This window comes from Physeter macrocephalus, chromosome 7, assembly GCF_002837175.3.
Source record: "Physeter macrocephalus isolate SW-GA chromosome 7, ASM283717v5, whole genome shotgun sequence".
NCBI lineage: Eukaryota > Metazoa > Chordata > Mammalia > Artiodactyla > Physeteridae > Physeter > Physeter macrocephalus.
The window spans coordinates 147,547,284-147,569,490 of NC_041220.1; the positions used below are offsets into that span (position 1 = coordinate 147,547,284).

Consider the following 22,207-nt stretch of genomic DNA (forward strand, 5'->3'; position numbering starts at 1 on the left):
CTAAGATCACGTATGCTGGTATAAAATAAAATAAGAGAAGAGAAAATCAAATCAAATCAGTGTGAGGCTACAACCCTCCCAGAAACCTCTAGGACACAAGCTGGGTGCAGAACCTCCCAGAAGCCCCCCGGCCTTGGTGTGCTCCCCCATATTACCGAACATTACACTGCAACTCTCTCCTCCTCTTTGTAAGCAACTTTTCTTTCTCTATCTCCACACAGCCGGCATCTAGCCTGCCTCTCTGGCTCAAAACAGCTGTGTGTCAAATGTTTGTTGAATGAATGCACGAGCTCATCTGATGTCCCACACTGTGGAGCTGGAAACTCTGGAATTTATAAATCTGGTGCTTCCACCGCTGCATAGCACAGGGAGATCAGCTCGGTGCTTTGTGACCACCTAGAGGGGTGGGATAGGGAGGGTGGGAGGGAGACGCAAGAGGGAGGAGATATGGGGATATATGTATATCTATAGCTGATTCACTCTGTTATATAGCAGAAACTAACACACCATTGTAAAGCAATTATACTCCAATAAAGATGTAAAAAACTTTAAAAATAAAAGAACTTACTGTATAGCACAGGGAACTCTACTCAATACTCTGTAATGGTCTATATGGGAAAGGAATCTTAAAAAAAAAGGAAGAGTGGATATACGTATATGTATAACAGATTCACTTTGCTGTACACCTGAAACTAACACAACATTGTAAGTCTACTATACTCCAATAAAAGTTAAAAAATAAAAAATAAAATAAATCTGGTGCTTCCAACCAGTTCTTTTTTTTTTATTTTTTAAAATTTTACTGACGTATCATTGATTTACAATGTTGTGTTTAATTTCTGCTGTACAGGAAAGTGACTCGGTTATACATGTATACATTCTTTTCAATATTCTTTTCTGTGACAGTGTATCACAGGGTATTGACTATAGTTCCGTGTGCTGTACAGTAGGACCTTGTTGATCCATTCTATATATAATAGTTTGCATCAGATTGTACTGTAATATATATACCGAGATGTATGTAAAATTTATACATTTACATATAAATGATATATATATCGTATATAATATAATTTCTATCTGAAAGGTGTAACTCAGGTGCATGCAATTGGAAACAAAATGCTTACCTCCACACAGAGGGGTTATTTTCTAGAAGCCTATATCCAACCACTTCTTACGCAGCACAGGTGGAAGACACGGAGAGCGGGCCAGGTGAAATTTGCTTCTCTGGCCCCAGCATCCCCAGCCAGACTAACTGTCCCGGCCACCTACAAAGAAACTGAGGTCCACGGATGCAGCGCGACTCTTTAAAGGTACAGGGTCTTCAAGTCGCAGAAGCAGAGATTAAACATGGGTCTATACTGTGATCATTGCCTTGGCGCTCTGCTGGGTCTGGCGTTGGCATCGCCCTGCAGGAGGGTTCTGGGGAAGGACCTCGGGCAGGGAGTTGTCCTGCGTGCACCCAGGGTTGGCGCCTTTGATCCTGGTGCATCAGACCTGCCAGGCAGGTGTGCCAGCTACCCGAAGCCCAGGACACCCATTGGTGCGGGGCAGCCACCTGTTTCCCCAGCATCCTGAGGCTGGCTGGCAGCGTAGCGCAGGGAGGCAGGCTCCCCAGGACGCCCTTCAGCATGGAGGGAACGCCCCACGGGCTCCGGGCCGTGCGGTTTGGGACGGAACGCCCAGCCCTTCAGATTCTGGCAGAGGCACTCAAGTTTGGTTCATCCTTTCTGCGTGGAGACATTGCCTGTTTCCCTTGCAAACTGGGAAGCAGAAGTCAGCACATCCGTCCAGCAAGGGTGGGGTGGCCAGATCGCCCAGCGCGCGCACTGAAGGTTCGCCTGAACGGAAACCGAGGATGGAGCCCTGGTGGGGCCTCTTCTGCCTCACGTTCCTGTGTTATCTGATGCACATCCGAGGTAAGGGAGGGTTTGCTCTGGGGAGAGCTGCGTGGGTGTGCATTTCTATCTGGCTGCTTTAAAAAAACAAAACAAAACTCTGCCCCAAACCACTTCCACTCAGGAAATAGCTCGAACATGCCAGATTCTGGAAAAACAAAAAAACCCAGACCAAGTATGATGGCTTTGAGGGGAGAAAAAGGGGCCGGGTACCAATTTGGGGTCTGGGAATTGGACCCAGAATTGTAGGATGTGGGCTCACAGCACTTAGAAGAGAACTGTTTTTGTTGTCTGCTTTTGATCTCTGGATGTGTCACATATGGAAAAAAGTGACCCGTGTTCCTGGGGCGTGTTGGGATTTTTCAATTCCTTACTTTCAATTTAAAATATTAGTGCTGCGTTTCCGTATGGGGACAATGGAACTGAGACACAGCTTGGTTTTGTGGGACTGATCACCCAAGATTGGGTTTGCTGGAAGGGCAGCCTCTGTTCAGGTTTTTAGACATTTCTCATCAATGTCACCCCTCCTGTTGGCAAATTAAAAGCATCTGAATTGGACTTCCCTGGTGGCGCAGTGGTTGAGAGTCCGCCTGCCGATGCAGGGGACGCGGGTTCGTGCCCCGGTCCGGGAGGATCCCACGTGCCGCGGAGCGGCTGGGCCCGTGAGCCGTGGCCGCTGAGCCTGCGCGTCCGGAGCCTGTGCTCCGCAACGGGAGAGGCCACAGCAGTGAGAGGCCCGCGTACTACCGCAAAAAAAAAAAAAAAAAAAAAAAGGCATCTGAATTGTTTACGCCCCAAACTTCAATACAGGCTCTTCTGCTGATGCCCGGATTTTGGTTTGTCCGGGAGTAGAGGTGGGGAGGGACCTCGTTTGGGAACTATAATTTACCCGTGACACGTAGGATTTAACAGCAATTGGATAAGCTCCTTTGGTCCTTTGAATATTTGAATTTTAGGAGATGGAGTCCCAGGCAGGATTGAAGAGTGAGAAGTGTTGTGGGTGAGGAATTGAAGGATTCCGTTTGCATGGCACTCTTGGGGCATTTCCTGTTTATCCTGTTTGAGGATGGTTGTTTAGGGGCAGATGTGGTTTTGTGAGACATCCTGGCACCCAGAGCCCAGGATCTTCCCCGAGACCCTTCCAGGAATCCTTTGCTGTCTGCACATCTTGCCCCCCGGCACGGGGGTCACGCAGAAACGCAGCCCGGGCGCTTCTGTTTGCAGGGAGATGTTAGTCCCTGAACTGACACCAGGGCTGAAGGAAGAGCAGGAAGGCAGAGCTCTGACTCTACACAGACCCGCCCAGAAGCCAAGCCAGCAAAACCTGTCTGAGCGTTTATTCCTGGGGCTGTGCACACAGGGGGAACGTGGGTTTCCCTGCGGGCTCAGGCAGCTCAGCGTCCTACCAGGCACGGTCGGTTTGCTCCTTTGGGGATAATGGGCTGTCAGATTCCGTCAGCTCCTCACGTGGCTCATTATATGTGCCGGGGAAACTTGTTGTGGGTTTAACCGCTGTCCTTCAGAAGAGAAAAAGATGTAGGAGCCGGCCCTGGCTGGTGTTAGCTGAGCTCTTCTGAGGAGGCCCGGCTTACGTTCTTTTGATGAGGGCGTGACTTCCTGCAGGCTCTGCGGGTGTTGATCAAGTTCATTCTCACACAGAGCCTTGGGCTGGGGCTGCCAGGCTTGATGCGCTTTTTCTTTCTTTTTTAAAAATATGTTTCCTTTCTGATCTAACACGGAACTTGTTTTTTTCTTTTTGAAGATGATATTATTTTATTTTATTTTTAGCCATATGCCGCACGGCATGTGGGATCTTAGTTCCCTGACTGGGGATTGAACCCGTGTCCCCTGCATCCCTGCATTGGAAGCGCAGAGTCTTAACCACTGGACTGCCAGGGGAGTCCCTTGATGCCCTTTTTTTTTGTTTTTTTTTTTGATGCCCTTTTATAGCTGGGTACACGGAGGCACGGAGGTGTTGCATCATTTGTCTGAGGCCACATTGCTGGGAACATGCACAGGCGGGAGAGCTGTGAGGAGGGACGGGGAGGGGAGGGAGGTCTGGATCAGGGTGCGTCGGCGTGCAGACGTTGTGCAGCTGGCCCGAGTCCTGGGTAGTTTGTTAAATGCACGGACCGCCCCCTCACACCCCCAACCACCAGCAGCTGTCGGCCGTGAGCAAGTTCACGAGGTCCCCAAACACTTCCTGCAAGGCTGTCAAGGCGCTCGTTACAAAGGCTCCGGAAAGCAGACTATTATTATGGTGAACATCACTTAACCATTCCTATAATGACTAAACTGGGTGTGTAAAATAAAATAAGAATATAGCTATAGTCCTGAGGCTTAGGGGTTTACAATTGGGCGGTTTCAGATTTCCAGTGTATTTAATTACCTTTCACTATCAAACCTGGATGCACCTGAAGGACCATGAGGCCAAGTCAGGTCTTCGAAAAGCTGATAGAAGCAGAAATGGAAACTCCAGGGGTGGCTTGTCGTGTTTGGTTTGTTGAGAAAAAAAAGTCTATCTATCTATCTACCTATCTACCTATCTATCTACCTACCTATGTATCTTCTGTCTATGTATCTATCTATCAACTATCTAACATCTATCAACTATCTATCTAACTACCTATCATCTATCTATCAACTAACTATCTATCATATATCAACTGTCTATCATCTAACTAGCTAGCTATAATACAGGTGTAACTCTAGATTTTGTATATATATATATATATATATATATTTCCTTATATTCCCTTTTTTCCTGTATCTGTTGTATCCTGGGTATACATTACCATTTTCCTGTGTCTGTATTATACAGTGGCTCTGAAATTCCCTTCTACATGTATTGTATCTTCTTCTCTTATCAGACAAGACTAAACTAAACATCTGTGTGTGCTTAAACAGAGCTCCTTTTCTACCTACAGACTAAAAAAGTACTGGCATCCCTTGGTATTTGAGGGGGATTAGTTCCAGGACCCCCTGGGACACCAAAATCCATGGATGCTCAAGTCCCTTATATAAAATGATGTCGTATTTGCATATAACCCACGCACTTCCTCCCGTAGACTTTATTATTTTTTATTTTTATAAATTTATTTTATTTATGTAGTTTTGGCTGCGTTGGGTCTTTGTTGCTGCATGCGGACTTTTCTCTAGTTGCGGCGAGTGGGGGCTGCTCTTCATTGCGGTGCACGGGCTTCTCATTGCGGTGGCTTCTCTTGCTGCAGAGCCCAGGCTCTAGGCGCTCAGGCTTCAATAGTTGTGGCACGCGGGCTCAGTAGTTGTGGCTCGCGGGCTCTAGAGCGCAGGCTCGGTAGCTGTGGCGCTTGGGCTTAGTTGCTCCACGGCATCCCGGACCAGGGCTCGAACCCATGTCCCCTGCATTGGCAGGCGGATTCTTAACCACTGGGCCACCAGGGAAGTCCCCTTCCTGTAGACTTTAAATCATCTCTAGGTGACTTATCATACCTAACACTGTGTAAATGCTATGTGAATAGTTGTTGTCACATGGCAAATGCTAGTTTTGCTTTTGGGAACTTTCTGGAATTTTTTTGAATTTAATTTTTTTTTTTTTTTTTTTTTTTGGCCTTGAGGCATGCGGGATCTTAGTTCCCCAATCAGGGATCACATCTGTTCCCCCTGCAGTGGAAGTGCTGAGTCTTAACCATTGGACTGCCAGGGAGGTCCCAGAAAAATTTAATATTTTTATTTTATTTTATTTATTTATATTTTTTAACATCTTTACTGGAGTATAATTGCTTTACAATGATGTGTTAGTTTCTGCTTTATAACAAAGTGAATCAGCTGTACGTATACATATATCCCCATATCCCCTCCCTCTTGCGTCTCCCTCCCACCCACCCTCCCCATCCCACCCCTCGAGGTGGACACAAAGCACCGAGCTGATCTCCCTGTGCTATGCGGCTGCTTCCCACTAGCTATCTGTTTTACATTTGGTAGTGTATGTATGTCCCTGCCACTCTCTCACTTTGTCCCAGCTTACCCTTCCCCCTAAATTTAATATTTTTGGTCCGTGGTTGGTTGAATCTGCAGATGTGGAATCCACAGATACGGAGCTCTGACTGCAATAAAAAGTGATAGTGATATTCTTTATAGTTTTCTAACAGCAGCCCATTATGGTTCTGGTTACTTGCCGTTGAATAAAGGTAAGTCAGGTGCTGAGCGAGGTATTTTAGGATGGTTGCTGCCTTCAGATGCGGCAGGGTGTTTGGGCTTTGCTTCTGAGAATGGTGGTTCGGAGAAGTTGTGATACTTGCCCAAGTCGTTAAGCCAGCCTACGTGATGCTACCAGACTCCAGCCCTCTCTGGCCTCACCCCACAGCCCTGAGTTGAGTCTTTCTGGATTCTGCCTCTTTCCTCATGGCCCCCAACCCCCCTTTGATCTAACCAATCTCGGGGTGTTCAAGTCACCCCACAAGCTGGTCATTAAAACTGCCCTTGTCCCATGCCCATCTGTGGCACTGAACCTGCCCGGCTATTTAGGGCAGTGATTCTCAGCCCTTGATGTGCAGACGAATTACCTGGGAGGGAGCAGGTTTAAAGGCACCACCTGAATCCCAGCCCCTCAAGATCTTCATTAGGTAGGTGGGTGTGGTGCTGGGGAGCCAGGGTGCCTGCATTTCAGGAACCACCCTGGTGACGCCCATGCTGGAGTGAGGGCTCCCTTGAGAGGTGATATCTGAGCATCTGGCCATCTGGTTTAAACCTGGGGCTGAGCCTCTTGGGTCCCTGCCACCGTGGGCCCCCTGCTCCGTGGTTCCTGACTCCGTGGTGCATCCCTCACCCAAAAGGTGCATAGTGACACCCCCGGGGTAGAGACGCTGCAGCTCGCCGTGCTCAGACAGGGGTGCCTTTGCCCCCAGGGGACACTTGGCAATGTCTGGAGTCATTTTTGGTTGTCACAAGTGGGAAGGGGCTGCTGTCATCCGATGGGTGGAGGCCGGGGGCACTGCTCAGTGTTCTGTAGTGCACAGGACATCCCACAGAGCAGGGCGTCCTCCAGCTTCCGATGTCAGTACTGCTGAGGTTGAGAAATCCTCCCCTAGCATGAGAGACGCTCTCTACCTATGTATCTATCTCTCAGTGTCTCTATCTCTCAGTGGCTCTATCTATCTATCATCTGTCTATCTATCTACTATCTATCTATTAGCAATCACATATCTATCTATCTGTCATCTACTGTCTCACAAGATTATAGGGCTGACATTTGTAGGGCAGGCCCATAGGCTATAAACTCAGGCAGGATTTAACCGGCACCCTTGACTCAGATTCCCTTCTTCTCCGGGAAACCTCCATCTTTGCTTTGAAAGCCTTCAACAGATCAGGGGAGGCCCACCCACTTTATCAAGGATAATCTGCCTTATTTACAGTCAATTGATTGTAGACGTTAATCCCATCAACAAAATACCGTCATGGTGACATCTAGATTAGTGTTTGAGTGAACTGGACCCCACAGCCTGGCTGAGCGGACGCATAAAATTCACCGTTCAGTAGGATTTCATTTTTCCACTTCAACTGGCCAAGAGGCCGGTCCTGTAGACAATTGTATGGAGGGCTCCCGGGTCCTCTTGCCTTACAGCATCATCGGGCCCACACGTCTGTGCCTTAAGAAATATTTCCGTGTTTGTGGCTATTGCGGGACGTGGGGTGGAGCCAGCACTATTAAATCTTTTTGCTGCTCCAATTTCCCTATTATCACGAACGGCCCCCTTGAAGGGGGTTGCCTTTGTGGTGAAAACAGCTCCTGTAGACACTGACAAATGCTTGAGTCCCAAGAGTTGATGTGTGCAAAGCACTATGCTCTTCCTTGGAGTAAATCATTCTCAAGATTAAAAAAACCCAAAAAACAAAAAACTCAGGGACTTCCCTGGTGGCGCAGTGGTTAAGAATCCTCCTGCCAGTGCAGGGGACACGGGTATGAGCCCTGGTCCGGGAAGAGCCCACACGCCGCGAAGCAACGAAGCCCGTGCGCCACAACCACTGAGCCTGCGCTCTAGAGCCCGGGAGCCACAACTGCTGAGCCCACGTGCCACAACTACTGAGGCCTGCGTGCCTAGAGCCCGTGCTCCGCAACAAGAGAAGCCACCGCCATGAGAAGCCCGCGCACCGCAATGAAGAGTAGCCCCCGCTCGCCCCAACTAGAGAAAGCCTGTGCACGTCAACGAAGACCCAACGCAGCCAAAAAAAAAAAAAAAAAAAAAAAAAAAGCAAAAGGGTCCATTTCACCCAAAGAGCACTCTCTTAAAATTAGATGAATGCCTTGTGAGTATTTTCCTCCAATTATTTTTTATTTATTAGCCTTGTGATGGTGATAACACATGGTCTACACAAAATTCGGATACCCCAGGGAGGTAGTTGGGAAAGTTTGGTGGGTGTGAGTATTGCTGGGGGACAGGGTAAAAATGCAGAGTCCCCACCCCTGACCCCCCTTCCTCCAGGACCCCCTTGAGGTGCTTCTCGAGTCTTCTAGCTGGTTGTCCTGAGGGTCAGCAAATCGGGGGGCCCCAACCGATCATCCACTGCCCTCCAGAATCAGACGGGGACCATCTCAGCGCCCCCGTCCCCCCGAGGACGAACACCGATGCCTGAAGCAGCCTTGCCAGTTTTTCAGGCTCCGGGTGAAGATGATGAGACCAAACTGACCGTCTTCAGGGGTCTCTTGGGAAGCGTCCACTTCCTGTGTCCGTCCAACTCCTGTTTCCTTTCAAAAGAGAGCAGAGCTGTCCCCAGCCGAAGACCATGCACAAGGGGTGTTGAGGAAAGTGATGGAGCTGGGATATTTCAGGGAAAGAGTGGAATTTTCTTCTCTTGCTGTTGCCTGGGGTTACCTGCAGGGTGGATCTGAAGTTGGTCCACCTGGCATCCCCTTGGAGTGTTCTGGGGCTTCACCCATGGGGGCCAAGGTTCAAGGCCACCTTCTCTCCTGCCTGTGGGAAGAAGCAGACAGGAGTTCTGCTACGACTCCCCCCATAACTGAGGCTGTGATACCCCTGGAGGGTGAGGACCTCCTGGACCTTGGGGGTTCAGTCAACTGGAGGTTGCCAAGAGGATCACCGTCTTGCGACTACGTTCAAGTCCTATCCCCCAGGACCTCAGAATGGGACTGTGCTTGGAGATGGGGGTCTTTAAAAAGGTGATGAAGGGAAAATGAGGGGAGGGGGAGGGGCAAGATAGGGGGAGGGGCTTAAGAGTTACAAACTATTACGTGTAAAATAAGTTCCAAGGAATTCCCAGGCAGTCCAGTGGTTAGGACTCCATTCTCTCACTGCCGAGGGCCCGGGTTCCATCCCTGACCGGAGAACTAAGATCCCACAAGCCAGGCAGCCAAAAAAAAAAAAAAAAATCCCAGCTCCTAAAATAAGTCACAAGGATATATTGTACAGCACAGGGAGAATAGTCACTATTTTATAATAACTATAAAAGGGATATAACCTTTAAAAGTTGTGAATCTCTATGTTGTACTCCTGAAATGTATGTAATATTGTACATTAACTATAATTCAATTTGAAAAAGAAGACTTAACAAATAAAAAAATTTGTAAAGTAAAATGAGGTCACTAGGGTCGGTCCTGATCCCATAAGATGGGTGTCCTTATAAGAAGAGGAGACGAGGACACAGACACACACAGAGGGACGACCCTGTGAGGACACAAGGAGAAGACGGCCGTCTACACGCCCAGGAGAGAGGCCTCAGGAGGGACCAGCCCTGCCCACACCTGGATCTCAGATTCCAGCCTCCAGGACGGGAGGACACAGACACACACAGAGGGACGACCCTGTGAGGACACAAGGAGAAGACGGCCGTCTACACACCCAGGAGAGAGGCCTCAGGAGGGACCAGCCCTGCCCACACCTGGATCTCAGATTCCAGCCTCCAGGACGGGGAGACATAAATGTCAGTTGTTTAATCTGCCCAGTTGGTGGTATTTTGTTATGGGAGCCCCTCCCCAAAAAATAAAAGTTCTTATCCTGCAAAGGGAGGTCCCTGGACCTGCAACCTCAGTACCTTTAGGAGCTGGTAAGAAATGCCACCTCCCAAAGCAACCTAGACCTGACATAGGAGTGTCTGTGTGTCACCCGTGTCCCAAGGGATCCCTGTGCACACGTCACTCTGGGAAGGCTGGTTTAGGACACACCATCCCACGCTGCCTCCTCAGATGGTCTGCGGCATTTTTCCCAAGTCTCCATTTCATGACGCATGTCTTGCCTTTTTTGGCAGATAATCATTCCTTACTGCTTTGTGACCAAACACCTCTCCTCCTGAGGACTCCGTGCGTTGGTGCAGAGGGCTTCCGTCTGCAATGCGCTAGAAGGGCCCTTTGGGATGTCAGGAACCCAGACAACTGGTGGACCTTCTGGGGCGAAACTGGGCTGCTCTCAGGGGCTGAGGTCATGGAGGAGTGGTGTGGAGTGTCAGTGACCAAGTATCTGGATATTCGCGTCGAGCTGTGCAGGGTGAGAACCCAGCTCTCTTTAAGAATATTTGCTGTCCTGCAGGAAACCGAAATGTCGGGAGAAACTAGAGACTGGAATGGATTTGGTGACACAGCTGTTCCAGGAGGAGGAGGTGGAAACCTGCCGGTGATACACCAAGACCCACCGGGAACAATTCCCCACTTGGACGCATCCCTTCCTTTTCTCCCTTGTAAATCTGAACTGCTAACCTATGCAGATGCTTTCGTTTCTCTACTCCGTGAATCTCAGCGTCCTGGGAAAGAGCCGCTGTAATATGCTTTCTGTACATATTTTTTTAAATTGAAGTATGGTACTTTTATTTTATTTTATTTTATTTACTTATGTATGTATTTTTATTTATTTATTTTTGTGGCACACGGGATCTTTGCGGCGGCGCCCGGGCTTCCCTCTAGTTCGCGGGCTTGTCTCAAGTTGTGGCCCGCAGGTTCCAGAGCGCGTGGGCTCCGTAGTTTGCGGCACGTAGGCTGTAGTTGAGGCGCACGGGCTCGGTAGTTGCAGCGCACACAGGCTTAGCTGCCTCGCGGCATGTGGGATCTTAGTTCCCAGACCAGGGATCGAACCCGCGTCCCCTGCATTGGAAGGCGGATGCTTTACCACTGGACCACCAGGGAAGTCCCCTGAAGTATAGTATTTTTAAAGACAATTGAGCCAGAGTCAAAAGGGGCACCTTAAATTTGCCTGAAGGAAGTCGGGATTTGTTCCCTGGGAGTCCCTGCTCCAGCTGGGTGAAATCCCTCAAGGACAAGAAAGTCCTACCGATTTATGGCTTGCAAAGTGGCTTAATCTGTGACCTCTGATCCCCGGAGGGTCTGGCTTAAATTAACCCACGCTTCAGAGGAAGCCTGTAAAATCCTATTGTCTTGAAGCAATAGGAAAGCAATTGTCTTGAAGGGCAGCCGTTCCAGAAGGGGACACAGATACAAGGACACTGGCCGGAATAAAAAATAATAATAAAAAGTAATAAAATAATAAAAGATCCTGCCTGCCTGTGAGGGGTGGGATTTTTATCCCCTGACGGACCCATTCAAAGGTAATTAAATTCAGCACCTAAAAATTCTGCTGGTAACGGCTGTAATTGGCGCCAGGGCTTTAGATAGTAATCAGTTTTCCCCCCTCTGCTCAGAGCTAGCCTGGGGCTGGTTTCCTCCTTCAGAGGGAATAATTCAGGGGTTAGTTAGCGGGAACTTGGACGTGTGCCTCCATCGTGGTCGCCGTGGAGGCGTGGTGGGTTTTTTCCAGTGCAAGGGGTCGTCCTCAGCACCCTGCCGAGATTGTTCCAACAGCTCCTTCCTTTGCAAAAAGGCCCTTTGTCCTGTAGGCTTGTGGGTCTGGGAAGTTCAGGGAAGCACACTCCGACACAAGGCATCTTAGAATCTTGTTGGGGTAGAATTTGACTGGGGAGGGAGGGGATTGGTTACGAGAGATAACGAAAGAATTCATCCAAATGCCACTCAGGTGGTTTCGTCTCAAAATCCCTCCTAAATAGCTTTTTTTTTTTCGGAGGGTCGGGGGTCTTGAGTACGATGCTAAGACCTCCCCCACAGCAGCATGCGTCATTTTAAACCCCCGTCTCCAGGATGTCAGCAATGGGTGACCAGCATTATGATCCCAGAACCCACGAGGCTGCTTTCTCCTCGGTGTTTACAGATCCCAGAACATGTGGGATTGATTAGAAACCGCCGAGCCAGCTAAACTAAGCAGATCAGAAACGCGTCTTATGTTCCCAGCCCCGTCTGAGGCTCTGAGTGGGGAAAAAAAAAAAAAAAAAGCTAGTGGAAGTAATTGCCCTGCGGCGCTGCATTCCCCCGCCCCCCAGTTCCACCGAGATTGACCCTCTGAATCTGTATCGTCCACCTGAGTGACGTGCCTGGCAGGGCTGCATCCCCGGTGGGGCTGCGATTTGAAGCGCATGGGGAGGGTCTTGGCTGCAGCCCCTCTGGAGAGCAGACGGCGTCGGAGGAATGCCAGCCTGGCCTGCGGCACTGGACCGTCGCCAAGGCGAGGGTAGGGGCGCCTCATGCTGGGCGCGGCGCCGGCTCTGTGCCCTCCCAGTAGCGCCACAACTAGGGACAGCTTCCTCCACGACCTCTCTCCTCCTCGTCAGAAGCATCTCCAAATGGAAGGAGGCTGCTGGAAAGAGAAGGGGACCCAGAATGGGGTTAGGGCAGGGTGGAGGGACTTGGCTGTTCTCAAAGCCCCAGAGGGCGCTCCCTGGCTTCCGGCTGCAAGCAGGCCAGCTGGCAAGGCTACCACATCCCCAGAGACGACCCAAGGCCCTTTTGGAAAACAGCCAGCTCCCGCCCAGCCCAGTTGGTTGCACAATGGATTCCGGAGAGGCCGGGAGGAGACAGATAACAGAGGCTTCGATCATCTCAGAACAGGGAGTGACCTGACACTCAGGTTGGAGGACACTGTTTAGGTGCTTCTTTACGGGTTGCCTGGACCTCCTGGAAAGTTCCAGAGAATTATCTGTAAACTGTCAACGGGCGATTAGAATGCAAATTCTGGAGCTGCCCTTGTAGCTGATTCCTGTCCCCCAGCCCCTGGACAATGACCCAGAGCGCAGAGTGGCCAGCTTGCTCCCCAAAAGAGGACCTGGCAGAAGCTGGAGGGACACAGACCCTGGCCGAAGAGAGGGGCGATGGGGACAGATGCGGGACCTCCCTGTGTTAGAGACGGCCTCTAAACGCACTGACCCCCGGCCTCCAGTCCGGACCGTGAGGCCGCGGATGGGTGCCCTCTGACCTCAGCTCCTCTGCCCTCCAGTGCCTGGGCCGGTCCCAGCTCCGGAAACCCCTGCCTGGGGGTGTCCATGCACCGGGGTCCCTGTTCCCTTGACAAGCAGCCCCAGAAGCTGCCCCCATGGCATCCCAGCCGGGCCAGGCCAAGGGCTTCCCCGACCCCAAGCTGGACGGGTCAAAACGGCCTCCAGGCAGACTCGGGGAGTCTAGGACGCCCAGGGTCTAGGAAAACGGTGTCCCCCCTGCTTCCCACCGGCCCCCTTCCAGGCACAGGGGCTGGGACTGGGGCTCCTGGAGGGTCTGGGTGCAAAACCTGACGTTGCCCTTAAGCTCCCGGAAACTCAGGCCCCTCGGCTGGGACAAGTGCATGGTGGTAACGCTGACGTCCCCTCGTGGGCGGAAAGAGGGATATGCTCGGGTGACCTGCAGATGCTTGCAGTGGGGCTTGGTACCTAGTAGGCACTCGTAGACGGCTGAGCATCCTAAGAGGTCCCCAGCGACGTTCCCGCGGCACGGCTGGTGCGGGAAGCAGGGGGCACAGGGTGGGGCCTCCAGGCCCCCACCTGCAGGCCTGTCGGCAGCCCGTCAGAGCCGAGGTCCTGGAGAGCAAAGCGACGGGCGGTGGGCAGTCCGAGAGCCTGCCGGCCAGAGCGACAAAGCGGGGAGCAGATCGTGGGGGCCTGAAAGCAGGGTCTTTGCCTGAGGAAACCCTGCCCCGGGCGGATTTAGGATTTCACACTGCGACGCTTGAGCATGTGGCTGGACCTTGAACACAGGATGCTCGGTGAGAGAAGCCAGACCCAGGAGGACACACCGTGTGCGAGTCCATGGATAGGAAACGTCCAGAGCAGGCCAGTCCACAGAGGCAGAGGGTGGGTCTGTGGTGTCGGGGGCTGGGCAGGGGGGATGGGGAGTGAGTCTTAATGCAGACGGGGTCTGTTCTGGGGGAGGAACATGTGGTGGAACCGGATAGAAGTGGTGGTTGCATAGCATTCGTTATAAACATACTACATGCCACTGGATTGCGTGCTCTAAACGGGTGAATTGTATAATCTGTCAACAAATCTCTTTTAAAAAGCTCTTTTTTTATCAGCCGAAGAGGAGATGCAAATTGGTCAGGAGCTCAGAGGTTTTCTGATCGGGCTTCTCTAGTTTTAGAGGCGGCGAAGGTGATAGGTGGGCTGTGTGTGGGAAGAAGCCCTTAAACTGGCAGGAAAGGAACCCTCAGCTCGTTAAAAATGTTTTGTGGGTTATTTTGAGATAAAATTCACACGCATAAGAGTCACCCTGTGAACCCTTTGAAAGTGAATAGTGCAGGCATTTTTGTTTAGCACGTTCACAATGTTGTGCAACCATCACCACCATCGAATGCCAGAATGTTCTTATCACCCCCGTAAGGAACCCCGTACCCGTGAGCAGTCAGTGCCAGTCCCCCTGACTCACTTGTTATCCACTCAGGTTTCTCCGAGTCGAGCTTGTAAGAAAACTGAAATCCAGCCTCCACTTCTCTCCAGACCCTGGACTTCCTCATAGTATATTTAACAAGTCTGAAACCTGCACGCCAGCAGAATTTCTGAGCCCCTGAGCACTGGGAGGGAGCCGGGGTGGAAATGTTTGTGAAACGCTCGCGGGGGTGTCACGGAGAGGCAAGGGCAGCGTGTTTCTGGGCCTCAGTCCAAGATGCATTCTGTTTTAGCCATAAAGGAAAATATCCACAGTCCCAGCCACAGAGCCGCCACCGTACCGCATTTCCCGAAGGCCTCCCCTGAGCTGTAAACCGGGGTCAGAGTGTTTCCCGGTGCGTAAACCACTATCTTCCACACGGCTCACGTGTCACCTCCTCCAGTCAGACCTCCAGGTCGGCTCACACAAGACGTGCACTTGCCCCCGCTGCCTTGTGGTCCCCGCTGCACCCTGTCCCCACCTTGAGGGATATTCACGGGTCTCTCTCCCCTAAAGAAGCAGGAAGCAGCGCTAGTGTCATTGAAGGTCCCGTCCCCATTGGGTAACAGTGTGCCTGGATCAGAGTCGCAGTTCGTAAATGTTTGCAGAATGCACGGGTTCTGTGGCTTTCCAAGACGTCTATGTGTTTTGCTCGAGGCAGCTGAGATCCTAGGAGCATCTCCCTCGTCTTTAAGACGGGGATACCAGGGACTTCCCTGGTGGTGCAGTGGTTAAGAATCCGCCTGCCAATTCAGGGGACACGGGTTCGAGCCCTGGTCCGGGAAGATCCCACATGCCGCGGAGCAGCTAAGCCCGTGCACCACAACTACTGAGCCTGCGCTCCAGAGCCCACGAGCCACAACTACTGAGCCCGCGTGGCACAACTACTGAGCCCGCGCCTAGCGCCCGTGCTCCGCTACAAGAGAAGCCACCGCAATGAGAAGCCCACGCACCACACCGAAGAGTAACCCCCCGCTCGCTGCAGCTAGAGAAAAGTCCGCGCGCAACAACAAAGACCCAATGCAGCCAAAAAAATAATTTTAAAAAGTTTTTTTTAATTAAAAAAAAAAAGATGGGGATGCCATTGGCAGCAAACATGGATGGATCTAGAGATTGTCATACTAAGTGAAATAAGTCAGACGGAGAAAGACAACTACCATATGGTATCACTTATACGTGGAATGTAAAAAATAATACAAATGAACTTACTTACACAACAGAAACAGACTCACAGACATAGCAAACAAACTTATGGTTACCAAAGGGGAAAGCGGGGGGGAGAATAAATTAGTTTGGAATTAGCAGATATCAACTATTGTATATAAAATAGATAAACAACAAGGACCTACTGTACAGCACAGGGAACTGCATTCAATATCTTGTAATAACCCATAAGGGAAAAGAATCTGAAACAATATATATATGTATAACTGAATCACTTTTGCGTACAGCAGAAACTAACGCAATATTGTAGCTTAACTATATTTCAATAAAAAAAGAAAAAGACGGGGGTGCCGTCATCTTCCTTCGGAGGCGTCTTTGGTGAGGGGCACAGCCTGCCAGGAAAGCTAAGATGTTGGTTTGACAAACACACCACGGGGGCGGTGGAGAGAGAGAGGGGGACTGTGGTCTTCCGCTGACCTCACGGTGGGTGGTGGGCTTGCCCTTTGCACCAGGGGGGATGTCTGGGCAGACGGGGCCAAGGGGGTGGAGACAGGTGTCAGGGGGCCCTGACGGTCCCATCGCGGTGTGACCTAACGCCCTATGTCTCCCCACAGGTCAAGGTGACTTTGATTTGGCCGATGCTCTCGATGACCCCGGTAAGTGCCTGTCTTTCTCCAGGAGATGCTGTGCTTTGCAGCCTGTGTCAGCTCTGTGGTGCCTCGGGGTTTGGCGGGGATTCCGAATTCCAGGCAGTGAGAGCTCTGTTTCTCACCCAAGATCACAAGCACCTTCGCTTCCTGCCTTAGCTGCGGGGCTCGGTCTTATGTCTTCGTAGGTCTGGGCTCCCCAAGCCAGGGGTCTGCACATACGCTGGAGGGTTTCCCTTCTCTTAAGTGTGGCTCACCTCTACTCGCGGGGCATCTACAACTTGGAAGACCCCCCTACACCCCGCCTGTGTGTGGCCACTGCCCTTGAGGTCAGCTGGACCTTCTTGCCAGCTGGAAAGCTGACTGTACATCTCCTGGGCCCGGGAGGAAGGTCTGGGTTAAGGCCCACAGTCGAGCTGGGTGGCAGGAGCGTTCAGACCTGGGGGGCTTGGGGGAGAAGGAAGGGGTGTGACCTGCAGGCACAGTGGAAGAAAGATCGGTGCTTGTCTACTCAGAGAAAAATCAGCTTCTTCTGTCATCAGGACAACCCCAGGTCACTCATCGCACATCAGTTACGGTGGATTTTCCAAGAAGTCAAGAAGGGACGTGATCACCAGACCCCCTCAACTTAAAAAAGCATGACAACCAAAAAAAAAGAAAAGGAGCTTGAGAACCAGGGGACAGGGTGGCCTCCAATAGCAGCCTGTCACTTCTCCACTATTTCCTAGAGATTATGAGCCAGGAGGCGACACTTAGTACTTCTGTACTCTCGAAGGAGCTGCTTTTTAAAATGAAAAATACACCTTAGGAATAATAAAATTTTAACAATATTTCTTCTCTAGAGAATGGCATTTTGAAAGATATTCATTATCTAAGTTTTCACATTTCTGATATGTTGGAATTTTTACTATGTATTATTTTGTAATCAGAAAAATTGCAGACATGTAAGAAATAGAAAGAACAAAATAATGGATGAGGAAAAAAAGAAAAAGGATGACAGCCAATGATGCAAGACCTGCCCCCCTCCCCAATTTTCCCCACTAACTGAGGCTTTTGCTGGTGGTAACCGTGACAGAGCAGATGTGAGATTATCGTCAGAGCCCCAGACAAACCTAATGAGGCAGGTCAAGGCTGACACGCTGCTTCCCCCATCACACTGCAATGGTGAGGGGCTCAGTCCTTCCCAGAGTGGGCGTGCTGCGAGGTCAGGGTTATAGGAGGGCCAGTGGTTGCGGCCACACTGCGGGGCTTTGGGAGGTGCCCCCCCAGATTCAGCCTGGGTGGTCGGCACAGCGTCTGGGATGGATAAAGAAGGAGCACACCCAGGGTAGGGTACACGCCGCTGAGGGCTGGGGTGCAGAGTCCTCGGAGGCGTTTTATCGATTAGAAAACATCATCAACCTGTGCACTGGCAATTCCCCTCCTAGGAAGAAAGAGAAGGATTGAAAGGAGAGACTCAGACGCATGCGTGTTTATAGCGGCATAATTCATCATCCCCGAAAGGCAGAAGCCACCCAAGTGTCCACGGACGGATGGGTGGATACACAGCCTGGGGTCCATGCACACGGTGGAATATCACACAGCCCTGAAAAGGAGTGGAGCTCTGACCCAGGCTACAGCGTGGATGGACCTTGAACCCGCGGCGCTCAGTGAGAGAGGGCTTTCTGCAGAGAGGAAGGACCCTGTCCACCGTGCGCCCGGCAGCTCCAACCTCCCTCAGCCTTGTCAGGTGCCACCCCTCTGAGCACCTTCCCCAAACCTCCTTCTGCTGCTGCCCCTGTCTGCCCCCCCGCACTGCACCCCTAGACTCACTGAGCCTGGCAGACAGGTACTATGCACCCGATGCCCCGTCCATGAGTGCTGACCTCAGGGAACCGAAACCACCCGGGAGGCTGTGGACCACCGCGTTTCCACACCCCGGCAGCAACCGGCACTCCGCAGACCTTTGTCACGTGAAGAAACACGTGCAAGAGAGTGAGAGAAGCATCGTCCTGGAATCGGGGGAAGCTTCTCTCCAGATTTGCCTTCACCCGCCCTACCTCTGCTCTGCAGGCACGTAGTCACCTTGCATGTTGGAGTGGCAGCAGCTCTGCGCCCCCCTGCCCTGGATGCTCTTTGCTCAGTCGGTCATCCTGCTGGCGTCCGAAATCTCGCTCCCTCACCTCCTGCAAGGCTCGGATGAAACTTACTTCCTGAGGAGCTGAGCTGACCACCTCAGGAAAGCTTTGCTCCCCCAGCGGGACCTCTGCACAGCTCCGGTGGAGACGGGTGGGCACGGGATTTAAGGATGCTTTTGTTCTTTTCTCCCCGCCCCCTCGAATACAGAGTGGAATTTGTGCTCATATCATGTCTGTGTTAGTGCCTTGAAATTCTCGTTATTAGGGCATTAACGATTCTTTCTTTGAGCTGCACGTAAATCCTCGATGCGTATTGAATGTATGTTCTCTCTGTCCACAGAGCCCACCAAGAAGCCTAGCTCAGGTGAGTGACTACTGGCTGCACAGAAATGAGGCTGCGCCCCTGAGATGAGGTTTCTGAAGGTGTTTCTAGGGACGTGGACCGCGTGAAAGAGGGGCCGGTGTTTAAAGCAAAGCCTGGTCCTTGGGGAACTGGAAATCAAAATCACAGTGAGACATCGCTCCTACTAGGACTGCTAGAATCAAAATATGGGCGATACCAAGTGTCAGTGAGGGTGTGGAGACATTGGAGCCTTGGTGCGTTGCTGGTGGGGATAGAAAATGGCGCAGCCTCAGCGGAAAACAGTCTGGCAACTGCTCAGAAAGCTACATGTAGAATTTCCCTATGATGCAGCAGTTCTACTCCTGGGTATAGACCCAAATGAACTGAAAAGAAGGATTTCAACAGAAACACACACACTTAGGTTGATCGTGTATAATTCCTACGTTAGTCCAGGAGAGAAAAATTAAGAATAAAGTTGATGAAAAGAATAATAAAGTTGGGGCTTCCCTGGTGGCGCAGTGGTTGCGCGTCCGCCTGCCGATGCAGGGAAACCGGGTTCGCGCCCCGGTCTGGGAGGATCCCACGTGCCGCGGAGCGGCTGGGCCCGTGAGCCGTGGCCGCTGAGCCTGCGCGTCCGGAGCCTGTGCTCCGCAACGGGAGAGGCCACAAGAGTGAGAGGCCCGCATACCACAAAAAAAAAAAAAAAAAAAAAAAAAAAAGAATAATAAAGTTGATTGAATGAAGAATAAACTTGATTAGAGAAAAATGAAGAATAAGCTTGATTAAATGAAGAATAAAATAAACTTGATTCAACGAAGAATACAGTAAACTCGATTAACTAGAGGTCCAGAAATTTTAAAAAAAGAAAAGAAAAGAAAAAAAATAAAATAGTAGGAATAACGTTGACATTAATTACTGTAGATGTAAAATGATTTAATGACTATGTTAAAAGACAGGGCTTAAAGCACTTTAAAATCATTATATGCTATTAAACAAAGTGAAAGTAAATGTTTGGGTAGAGATTTGGAGGCAGATACTAACCAGAGGAAAATGGCATCATGTAGCAATGTCAGACAAAATAATCTTCAAGGAATAAACAGTATTTTGGGGTGTTTTTTTTTTTTTTTTTTTGCGTACAGTGTAAAGGCTAAACAGTTAGTTTTGTAACTGTGTGTATGCGGTTTTTTCTTTAAGTTCTACGTTCTGAGGTTTTACTTTTAGCGGCTAAGTGATTTTTAGCGGCTCGATGGTGATCTGTAAGTCTGTGAGCAGCAAGTGTGGATAAAATATAAGATCTAGTTCTTCTTTTATAGGCTGCTACTGACGGAAGGACATTCTTCTAAACATGCCATGCTGTCTTCCCCACAGATAACTACCCAAAGCCGAGGCCCCCCTACCAGCCGCAGCCTGGAAACCCCGACAACAGTGGAAGTAAGAATGGTCATTCATTTCGAAACAAGTTTGATGAAAGGTGCCTCTTTTTTTCTTTTTTTTTTGTAACTATGAGTTTTCATCTGGCTGCTTCTGAAGTAAGAACCAACTCAGCTTTTACGGGGGCGGGGGGAGCAGTTTGCATTATTTTATTTCCTCGTTGCTCAGACGCTTGGAGAATACTGAGCATTTTGGGACGTTGTGCATTATTGTGCTGGAATTTTAATCAGGCTGGAGGACGAGTCTTTTTCTAGCTGTTTCCGTGGTTCCTAATAACTTCCCATGCACTGTGCGTTTTAGGTCATTTATCTTCAGTTTCTCCTTTGTTTTAAAAAGCTTGGCAGACACTGCGCCTATAGATCACTTAAAAAAAAAAAAGGGGGGGGGGCCAGGAGGGGGGTAATATTAGCCAATAGCCCATAAAGTCCTCAGCAATTCAAAAACCCTAAAGACCTAAAAGCTGACCAGGCAGAGGTGACCAGTGACACTGGCCAAGTTGACGGCTTGCGGAAGCTTCTGGAAGCTTGGTGTAGGTAGCCTTGAGATGCGTGGAAGTTCATCTCCTCGGCGGTGGTGCTGGCCATGGTGAGGGAGATGTCGCGAAAAGTAAGACGTAAGGTTCTACGAAGCTGTTACCTAATCGCAAAGCAACCCAGGCCACTAACTGCGTCAGTTAACGGACGCTTACGTCGCTACTCTGTCATCCTTGATACCGAAACTTGGCCTCTGTACACCGGTGCCAAATGGAATCTCAGAGACAGAGTTTCAGGTGAAGTAGAAAAGAATAGCTTCGTTGCTTTGCCTGGCAAAGCGGGGGGACACAGCGGGCTCCTGCCCTCAAAACCGTGTCCCTGGGCTTCCCTGGTGGCGCAGTGGTTGCGCGTCCGCCTGCCGATGCAGGGGAACCGGGTTCGCGCCCCGGTCCGGGAAGATCCCACGTGCCGCGGAGCGGCTGGGCCCGTGAGCCGTGGCCGCTGGGCCTGCGCGTCCGGAGCCTGTGCTCCTCAACGGGAGAGGCCACAACAGTGAGAGGCCCGCCTACAGCAAAAAAAAAACAAAAAACAACAACTGTGTCCCTACCTGAGGTGGGATTCGGTGAGGAGTTTTATAGCAATGGTTCAAAGGGTGGGGCTGCTGAGAAGGACCAGGGTGCCTGCAGGGCCTGCACTCCTTCAATCTAGACATCACCGGGGCTCAGGTGGTCTCCTGATGGGTTTCTGTGCTTGTCAGAGGTTATCAAACTGTGGCCTTCTCTTTGGAATGAAGAATGGTTTATCAAGCAGTTAACATCGTCCATTTGTTGGGGGTTTCAGTATCTGCTGAACAGTATTGTCCCGTGCATCCCTCGAGGGGGAGCCCGGACCTGCCCCAGAGGCTGCACTGTTGTGTCCTCACTCCTCCTCCCTTGTCTCCGCATCCCCTCCCTTCCCTGATTAGCAACTGCTTGAATCTGCCCGTTGGAACTCAGGGAAGGTCATGGGGGCTGAAGGTAGCCTATTTCCTATCATCAAGAAACGGGGGACACAGGAAGGCTTTTGTGCCCCGGAGCCCCACAGCGCCCTGCCCGGTTCCATCCTCTTTGGTTTTTTTTCCCCTCCAATTTTAATATCCCAGCTCCAATCGATTCCTTTCTTGTAAAAATTCCTTCCAGCCTTTTCAACCAACTATTGTCCGGCGGAGCGCTGTTATTCTACAAGGTGCCGGTAGAAATCCCTCCTGAGGAGTGTTTCTTGCGAGTCTATTTGGGGATCTCGGGTTAAACGTATCCCATGGGCTTCCCTCCCACGGGGCCCAGAGGATGTTTGATGTTGGCCCTCCTGTAAGATGAGTCACCAGGACCAGGGTGACTCATCCACCCCAGGGCGTGCGTAGCAAGCCTCAGGCTCGGGAGGGGTCCCTCTGTGACTCAGGGTTTCAGCAGCTGA

The 22,207-nt window shown here is 50.7% G+C and overlaps 1 protein-coding gene across 2 annotated transcripts in view; it reads left to right on the plus strand.

Annotated features, from left to right (window-relative positions):
* The first annotated feature begins 1,434 nt into the window (after positions 1-1,434).
* Positions 1,435-22,207, plus strand: part of XG (Xg glycoprotein (Xg blood group)) — a 32,153-nt gene continuing 11,380 nt past the window's right edge. The window contains exons 1-4 of one of the 2 annotated variants that reach the window (XM_007128773.4): positions 1,445-1,919; positions 16,359-16,400; positions 18,849-18,872; positions 20,220-20,282. In XM_007128773.4, coding sequence (XP_007128835.1) covers positions 1,859-1,919; positions 16,359-16,400; positions 18,849-18,872; positions 20,220-20,282 — 190 coding nt within the window. In that variant the 5' untranslated portion in view covers positions 1,445-1,858. Of the gene's footprint in view, positions 1,920-16,358; positions 16,401-18,848; positions 18,873-20,219; positions 20,283-22,207 lie in introns of both variants that reach the window. The other variant, XM_007128771.4, reaches the window with a different exon arrangement.